Source organism: Mus caroli, chromosome 3, assembly GCF_900094665.2.
Source record: "Mus caroli chromosome 3, CAROLI_EIJ_v1.1, whole genome shotgun sequence".
Lineage (NCBI taxonomy): Eukaryota > Metazoa > Chordata > Mammalia > Rodentia > Muridae > Mus > Mus caroli.
In genome coordinates, this window is record NC_034572.1 from 82,147,064 (window position 1) to 82,156,363 (window position 9,300).

General features: G+C 51.8%; 1 protein-coding gene across 3 annotated transcripts in view; it reads left to right on the top strand.

The window, feature by feature from the left end:
* Positions 1-2,136: 2,136 nt before the first annotated feature.
* The window catches only part of Shc1 (SHC adaptor protein 1), a 13,337-nt gene continuing 6,173 nt past the window's right edge, over positions 2,137-9,300 (top strand). Inside the window, exons 1-8 of one of the 3 annotated variants that reach the window (XM_021157350.2) lie at positions 2,137-2,434; positions 5,899-6,066; positions 6,619-6,689; positions 7,201-7,264; positions 7,390-7,509; positions 7,884-7,937; positions 8,249-8,300; positions 8,460-8,586. In XM_021157350.2, the coding sequence (XP_021013009.1) occupies positions 5,902-6,066; positions 6,619-6,689; positions 7,201-7,264; positions 7,390-7,509; positions 7,884-7,937; positions 8,249-8,300; positions 8,460-8,586 (653 nt within the window). In that variant the 5' untranslated portion in view covers positions 2,137-2,434; positions 5,899-5,901. The other 2 variants (XM_021157349.2, XM_021157348.2) reach the window with 2 other exon arrangements.

A 9,300-nucleotide genomic window follows, 5' to 3' on the forward strand; every position in this document is an offset into this window, starting at 1 on the left:
CTGGTTCATGGATCATATAGTGGACCCATCCCTGACTCTGTTGAACGCCGAGGTTCCTCCATTCAGATTCAGACATCAAATGGGTTTTAGGGACCAGCTTGGCTATGTCCTTGGGCAACATGACATGCCTGTAACAGAAACATGGGGATGTGAGTGAGGACTGTGTCAGAGCTGTCAGTCTGTCAGACACTGACCTACATACTGAGAGCGGAGTGTGGCACATGTGCCATGATTCTGGCACTCGGGGATATGGCAGCATGACCAGGAGTTTCAGGCTATCCTGTGCTACAGAGAATCTGTGAAAATAAGTAGCTAGCCCAGTGTGGGCACTCCTTTAATCCCCGCACTCAGGAGGCAGAGGCAGGTGGGTCTCAGTTGAGGCCAGCCTGGTCTACAGGGCAAGTTCCAGGACAACCACAGCAGCAGATGAACCCTGTCTCAAAAACACAAAACCAAACAACCACAACAACAACAAAAAACAAAAACAAGAAAGAAAGCAAAACCAAAATAAAAACACCATGGGTTTTGACCACTTTCATAAGAGTTATTAAAACCACAAATGAGCAATGTGATGGGTGACTCCTGGTATGAGACACTGATGATAGTTGTTTCTCCTTTGATCACAGGCCTCACAGGCCTCTAGCTGGTTACCCACTCTAGACTGTGTGGAAAGGTCTTTTATGGAGTGGGGTACGGAACAGGTATGAAGACAAACATGCAAATGTTCATACTTCTAAGGGATGTGCTATGACACTTGGAAAATCCCAAGCTTTCCCAAACATAAGTTTATGGCAAAAAAATTACCTGACTTGACTCAGGCTACCTCAAGTAGATTTACTTTATCATGCTCAGTGAAGATGTACTAAATGCTTCTTCCTTTGTGATAGTAACAAGAGTCTCACGCCATTAATTGTTGTCCAAATGTCAGAAAAGAACTTCCATTCTGTGACTTCGATGCACAGAACCAAAACAAACAAACAAACAAACAAACAAACAAACCAAAAACAAAACGAAACCCAAACAAACCCCTCCTTTAAACAAAAATGCCACGGCTAAACTGGAGTTACAGCTTCCCGGAGATGAAGCCACTCATTTCTCCAGCCAAGCAAATGCTGTAAGTGTAACATTGTTACAGACGTGGAAAACAGCTGAGTACTTTGCACTTGAGACAAGGTTCCATTCTGTAGTGTGATCTGGGCTGGACCCTATGACAATCCTGCAGCCTCAGCTTCCAGAATGCTGAGATTAAAGGTGTGAGCTACCGTACCAGCTTACCTTGCACCTTAACAGAAAACACTTGAAACCTCTATGCGCGCCATGAATGATCAAGTATTTGAAAGGTATCTACCTACGTCCACAGTCTTCATGCCACTCCAAGTCCTGTAAACGCCTATCTAAAACAAGGCTGACAACTACTCATCTTTTTTACAAAATAAAAACCACCAACACTGAGGCTCTCTTAGAACCGTCCTTTCATCAAGAGCATGAAACTTTCAGTTCTGCACGGGCTACCTTCTTTCTCCCAGCAGACTTTGAAATTCCAGTAACGCGAGCAGTTCCTATTAGGGAAATTGCCACAACAAAGTTGCTCTAGTGATGTGAATTCCCAAAGGTAAAACTGATCAGAGCTACAAGACGCTTCAATTTAACAGCCGGCCAACTCCAAGTTCCCTTTCATTGTTTTACATCCTCCGTTCACCTTTTGCGCATGTGCTTTGCTGCTGTACCCAATCCCACCCCCACCCCACTCCCCGCTAATTCCTTGCGCACGCGCCCGTTCTACATTGTCCCCCCGCCCCCATCCCCCGCCTCCCACTCCGGCCTAGGTAACTAACTCCTCGCGTGCTCTTTTGTCTGTAGTCCCCGCGCCGGCACTAACCGGTACTCGAACTCCTCGTCGTCGTATTTGTCCGAATAGTAGATTTGTTTGTGGGACATGATTGCTCTGTCGGAGGGCGCTCAGCCCCGCGCCGCTGGCCTCCGGACAACTCCCAGCAGCACGCGCTCCCACCCTCTTTGGCCTCGCTTTCAAACACACCGCCCGCACTTCCTATTGGTTTCTGCAGCCGAAGGCGGGACAGCTCCATTTTGAAGTCCTCGATTGGCTTGCTTTGGCGTCTCTTCAAGTCGTAAATGGAGAGCCGTGCTCAGGTTTCTGAAGAATGAGCTGGGTCAAACTAGGATTCTCATTGGCTCTCACTGCGCCCCTTGAGCCTGCTCGCTCAGCCATTGGCCAACTTTGGAAAGCAGACGGGTAAAGGAGGGACAGCGAGGTAGGGGGTCAGGGGTTAGTGAGGCCGGAAGTGAGTGTAATAAAGTTTGTCTGGGGAGGCCCAGGCTGGGGTGAAAGTTGGGGCGGTGACTTAAGCAGACAGTTGCGTGATCCGGAACCAGATCGGCCCGCGGTGCGGTGCGGAGACTCCATGAGACCCTGGTAAGTCTAGACTTTCTTTCTGTGGCGACCAACTCCTCTTCCACTCCGGAACCCCTCTCCCAGGACCCTACTTCCGGTCTTGCTGTATAAGTCCCGCCCCCGAGACCCCTCTCCGGAAGTCCCACCTTCCTACTTCAAGGGGCTCCCTGAACCCCGACTTGTCTCTTATGATCGCGACCACACCCTGTGGTCTTACTTCCCTGGGAATCGCACCCCCAGACGTGTTTCCCAGGACCATATGATTAGTCTTCCTTGTTCTCTGAGTATGCCTCTTCAGGATTCTCGGCTGATCCTAGTCTATCCATTGCCTGGCTTCCAAAAGAGGGAAAACCGTGCTTTTGAAAGACCGATGTGACTTTGTAGAAGTGACGCCTCTTTGGGACCCCGCCCCTTTGGGACCCGCCCCTTCCACTGTCCACGTCCGATCATGGGAATGTGCCGCACTCCCTGTTAGGGACCTCGTCCCCTCAGGATTCTCCTTCCTGTTGGGCTTGGGTCAGTGCCGCAAAACCCAGGTCTTAATTTCCTGACGTTTCATCCGCTTCTATATCCCTCTCCTTGTTTTTAAGCTTTGGGCTTAATTTTCCAGAGCTCTGGTGCTCCATAAGGTGGGGGTTGAATTTGTGGTTGTAAGGAGTGATCTTATTAGCAGCGTCGCCCCTCTCCCCTCTTCGCCCACCCCCGTAACCTTCGAGAGTGAATTAAGTCGAAGGGACTGAGTTTCGTTTACAGCTGGAGAGTGGATGAAGGAAAGGAGACTCTTGACTCCTTTCTGGAGCAGACCCCATCCCAAAGACAGCCATAGATGGCACCTTCCCATGCCTGGATTGGACTAAGCATTGGTTTGTGAGAGCCTAACGGGAGCCAAAGTTTTCCTGCTGTCAAAAGAAAAACTGTTTTGGAGACAGGAGAAGAGGTTCTCGTCCTTTCCGCTGTTTTTACAAGACCCCTCCCCCTATCCAGATATTCCAGTTTGGCATTCATCCTGGCCCCACTTGCCTAACCTTCCCTGCTGGAAACATTCCTGAGGCTTTCGCCATTTCCTGCTATTTCCTGCCCCTCCAGCTTCCTCCCTGCTGTGCGGAGCGAGGTGTTTAACGCGGCTCTCCTCCTGCCCTCACTACCTAGCCTTGGGTGCAGGAGGCAATCTCTAAGCAAATTTAAAGGCTCGTGTTGACTTTTTCTTCCAAATGCGGGCACCTGTTGCTCATCCCTGGCCTTCGGATATGAAAGCTCCCAGGAAGAACCATCTCTCAAGATGACACCATGGTGTGTTTGTGTGATTGGGAGTGTAAGAGCTGAGGTCTTAGCAAACAGAATGACAACATTTCTTTTCAGGAAGAGATGTGGTGTTCAGTAACAGCTTTCCTAGGATGGGGACTAAGAACAGGGGAAAGAATGAAGGGTGGTATTTAAGCTGCTCTAAGTGCTACTGAAGAGGTCTGAAGGTTGACACTTTGAGCAGCCTCCGCAGCCACAGCAGCGGTTAGGCAAGTGGAGGCAAACCCAGGTGATTGGTTCTCTGTAAGTTCGAGGCCAGCCTGGTCAGCCTGGTCTACAAAGCAAGTTTCAGGGCAGTCAGTGTTGTTACATAGACAAACCCTATCTTGAAAAAGCAAATAAGCAAAAAGTATCTTTTACTTCTTGTATTTGGTTACTTTTTTTTTTTTTTTTCCGAGACAGGGTTTCTCTGTATAACCCTGGCTATCCTGGAACTCACTTTGTAGACCAGGCTGGCCTCAAACTCAGAAATCCACCTGCCTCTGCCTTCTGAGTGCTGGGATTAAAGGGGTGCGCCACCACGCCCAGCTACTTTTTTTTTTTTAAAGGGAATAAAGCGATAGTTTATTCTGGAGCTATTTTGATTGGTCACTTTCTTTAAGTTCCTGAATGGCCTTTAGCAGAGCTGTGGCAGGAAACTGTGGGCAAAGAAATATGGGTTTGGTATTATTATGCACTTATGGCCAGATTCCAACTTCTAATATCCCTTTCTCCTTCCTGTCTTTATTAACACAGATTTGTTTATGACCCTATTATCCCTTTGTGGCTTGTAGGCACCAGTTCTGTTTGTTTCTTTCCCCTACTTCCAAGGCCAACTCCTCCACTAGCCTGAGGTACACTGTCAGGTGGTTTACAGCCTGTAAGGAGTAACAGTATATCTGTAGGTCCAAGGGGTGGCTGCATCTCTCTGTATCCTCGGGGAAGCCCTACCCCCCCACCCCCCCAAGTCTGTTGGTCCTTGGTGACTTGTAGAAACAGGCTTGCTCTAGCTCTTGTCTGGTAGCCCCCTAATGCACCACCAATAAATTGGCCTTTATTCCCATTTCAGCTTGTCTTTCCTCTTGGCCTCGCACTATATCCACTGGGACTACTTTCCCTCCCTAGTTCTCTACTGTGGTCCACAGCTGTTGTGGTGGAGAATGCTAATGGCCCAGGTTCCCTGGAGCTACCACACTCACTGTATGGTGGGGATGGGAGTGGTCTGGGCTAGGGGGCTAGTCACGTCTTCAGCCAGGACTGAAAGGAAATGCTAAACTCTGGGGGACATCTCCCCCCTTCCCCTCCCCGCCCAGCAGCTTCTGTTTCCTCTCTATCCCTTCCTGTCTTCCTGCTCTCTTTGGCTTGCCCACGTCGGTTTGGATTGGTCCAGAGTTTCTCTTAACTCCTTCGTTTCTTTTTTCTCTTTTGCTTATTTTTCCATCTTTCTTTCGCGCCCGGCACCTCCTCCTTCCCAGACAGTTGTTTGTATTGGGCTGGGAAAGTGGCCTGGCTTGCACAAATTGTGTGGGGAGGTGTCTCAGCCCCTCTGAGCCTGTGAGTCAGCACTGTCCTGGGGATTGGTCTCTCTCCTTAGTTCCCCGCCTCTGGGGAGGAGCCAGTAAGCTCTGGGTCCAGCCTGTACTCCTCAGGCAGTAGAGGTTTCCTAGCTGGGCTGGGCAAGGATGTGGTCTCAAACTGTCTAGGTCTGAGTTGGGAGAGCAGAGGTCACTAGTCCTTCGCCTCCCCAGGTCATCTGTTATCAACGGGCTGCCGAGGTCAGACTAGGCTAAGGGCCTGGGGATGCCCCCTGCCTGGCCCCCTTGCCTGAATTGGCAGGGGGGCCGGGCCGGGCAGCAGCCCCTCTTCTCACCCCAGCCATGGATCTTCTACCCCCCAAGCCGAAGTACAACCCACTTCGGAATGAGTCTTTGTCATCGCTGGAGGAGGGGGCTTCGGGGTCTACCCCTCCGGAGGAGCTACCTTCCCCATCAGCTTCATCCCTGGGACCCATTCTGCCTCCTCTGCCGGGGGACGATAGTCCGACTACCCTGTGTTCCTTCTTTCCCCGGATGAGCAACCTGAAGCTGGCCAATCCTGCTGGGGGGCGCCTGGGGCCTAAAGGGGAGCCAGGAAAGGCTGCTGAAGATGGGGAAGGGAGTGCAGGGGCAGCCCTTCGGGACTCAGGCCTCTTGCCCCTCCTCCAGGACATGAACAAGCTGAGTGGAGGCGGCGGGCGCAGGACTCGGGTAGAAGGGGGCCAGCTGGGGGGCGAGGAGTGGACCAGACACGGGAGCTTTGTCAATAAGCCCACACGAGGCTGGCTGCATCCCAACGACAAAGTCATGGGACCTGGGGTTTCCTACTTGGTTCGGGTGAGTGAACCCCCTCCCACTCCCTCCCGTCCAGTTCCTCGGCTCACTCCAGATTTGCCGGGGACTCCCTGCTCTTCCCCCAGCAACATCTGTGCCATTCTCTCAGTTCTTAGACCTGGTGCATTCCTTCTTCAGGTCTCTGCCCTTAATTTAGCCTGTGAATCTTCTGCCTTTCCTCCTTTGGTCCCGACCCCCCCAGTTCACACAGAGCCCAAGCACATCTGAGGCTTTTTGTAAAAGTTGAATGAAAATGACTTCTTGATTATTCCCTCTAGACTCCTCCCTTTTCCAGAGATGTCACTCCATCCCACCCAATGTTTGCTACTCTTCTCGCAGGCCCCCCCATGGTGCATTGTGGTCTTCTTCCCTTTTTCCCCTTTGCCATACACCTATGGGGTGGTAGCCCCAGGCAGTAGGAAGGCTACTTCAACTTACTTTCCTTAGGGAGTAAGGACTACATAAGGCAAAGCCCTAGAACCTTCTGCAAAGGGCTTGCACGTGTGGGGTGGGGGATGGGGACAGCTGATCCATTCTTCCCTCCTTCCCCTACAGTACATGGGCTGTGTGGAGGTCTTACAGTCAATGCGAGCCCTTGACTTCAATACCCGGACTCAGGTCACCAGGTTAGTGGGAAGGCGGGTATATTGCTGTAGTCTTAAGATTACTCTAGTTACAGAAGTCTCAGTAAGGGGGAGGAGGAAGTTGGGCATTTGGTGGTGTTTCTGATGGTGACTTCTCATGGGCGGTGAGAGAATTGAAAGTCAAAGAAGTAGGTCTGACTAAAAAGAGCCAGCTCTGGTCTGGAGCACCCCTTCCCTCTCTATCCAGCCTTGGAGATTGCGGGAAGATGGACTAGAAAAGGCAGGGTTAGGAGGATGCTGATGCTTTGGGGAAGGGAATGGAACATTCGGTGGCTGGGAAGAGGTGGGGCTATAGCCATTGAAGCCCTAACCCAATCAGCCAGGAAGCGGCCCCTCGGTGTCATCAAATATTAAAGGCCCTTAATTCAATCCACCACGACAAAGAGCCTGGAGTGCTCTGGGAGTCTGGCCTGGTCTTCCCTTCCCCCAGCTCTGTGGCTGCCCCAGCCAGCAGGGCAGCCTGTGGTGGTTCTGAGTACTCCTGTTTCTCCAGGGAGGCCATCAGTTTGGTGTGTGAAGCTGTGCCTGGTGCCAAAGGGGCGACAAGGAGGAGAAAGGTATATGTGGTGGTTGGGGCTGGGTATTTGAGGCAGGGGGAAGGCACTGCAGGGCATAGTGGACGGGACAGGTGTTTCCTCAGGCTGGGAAAGCTCAGATTCTGAGACTCTGGGCCCTTTCCCAGCCTTGTAGCCGCCCACTCAGCTCCATCCTGGGGAGGAGTAACCTGAAGTTTGCTGGAATGCCAATCACTCTCACTGTGTCTACCAGCAGCCTTAACCTCATGGCAGCCGACTGCAAACAGGTGGGTAGGGCTGCTGAAAGGGACCAGAGATAGTTACGGGAGCATCAAATGGGAATCAGAGACCAAAAGCTCGGAGCCCTCAGGAACAACTGGACAGTAGAGGAGGAAGAAACTAGAAAGGTTGAGGATAGTGACACCCTTATCCCAGCACTCAGGAGGCCGAGGCAGGTGAATGCCTTTGAGTTCCAGTCAGGGCTACACAGTGAGTCCTTGCACCTCACCCCACCAAAAGAAGAAAGAAATCAGGAGAACGCTGGGTAAAAGACCAAGAGAATGAGCCTGGGGCTCCAAGGTTCTGCACTGGGGTGGGCCACAAGCCCCGAGGCTGCCTGACATTTACCATCCCCCTCCTTCTCCATCCCCGCCCTCATCAGATCATTGCCAACCATCACATGCAATCTATCTCATTCGCGTCCGGTGGGGATCCGGTGAGTTGGGGACCAGAGGAAAGACTGGGGTGGGGAAGAAGACACTTGGGGCTAGAAAGATGCTTGCTAGAGGCTGGGTGTGGTGGCACACACTGATCCCAGCACTCACCGGGCAGGTGACTCTCTTGAGTTCCAGGACAGCCAGGGCCATGCAGAGAAATCCTTGAAAAACCAAAAGAGGGAGGGAGAGAGAAGATACTAGCTAAAGAAGTGGGGTGCAAGGGTTGTGATATGTCTGAAAGGGACAGAGTCTTAGTGTATCAGGAGCTGTAAACTCTAGCTAACTGGTCTCCTGAATCTACCCTCTCCAGGACACAGCTGAGTATGTTGCCTATGTTGCCAAAGACCCTGTGAATCAGAGAGGTGAGGCTTGTGGGCAGCACTGGGTGGGCCCAGTTATCTGAGAAGCAGTCACACTTGATAGGGTTCCCCTGCTGGGAGGGATTGGGGTGGGGGCTCCCTCCCACAGGTCGTGCCAGCCCCCTGCCTCCGAGCTCACTGGTGGTCTCCACTGTGCCCCAGCCTGCCATATCCTGGAGTGTCCTGAAGGGCTTGCTCAGGATGTCATCAGCACCATCGGACAGGCCTTTGAGTTGCGCTTCAAACAGTATCTCAGGAACCCGCCGAAGCTGGTCACCCCCCATGACAGGTGAGCTGCTGGGAAGACGGCGAGGCAGCTCTTGAGCCTCGAGATGGGTTAGGAAGTCGGTGCCTTCCCATGCTTGAGTTCCAAGGGGTCCAGAAAAGGTAATGACCTGTGTGACCCTGCGTCCCTCCTCTGCTGTGTCAGCTCTCCAGTGGCTCATCAAGAGACCTGAGGGCCATGCCTGCTGCAGGGACAGTTTCTTCCTTTTGTTTGCCTAGGGTGGAGTTAGAGCCCAGCACCTTCCACTAGACTGCTTTTTCTGGCTGAATGAACATTGAATTCTCAAGTTGTTCATTTTTGGCCCATCCCTGTGTTCTTGTACACTTTCGTTTTTCTTAGAGATGTATTTTTATTTTATCATATGTGTAATTTACTGCATGTATACGAGTGTATGCAGTGCCAATGGAAGCCGGAAGAGGGCACTGGGTCCCTTGGGAGTAGAATTCCAGGTGGTTGTGAGCTGCCACATGAGTGCTTGGAGCCACACCTGGGTCCTCTGCAAGGTCAGCAGTGGGCTTAACCCCGGAGCACTCGCTCCCCCACTCACTGTTCTGTGTTCTCCTGCCTCTGAAGGTCATTACGGTATCTGGACTGATACCATGCCTTTAATTCCAGCACTCAAGAAGCAGAGGCAGTAGGATGTTTGAGTTTGAAGCCAGCCTGGTCTACAGAGGGAGTTCCAGGACAGTCAGCGCTACATAGAGAAACCAACAAAAA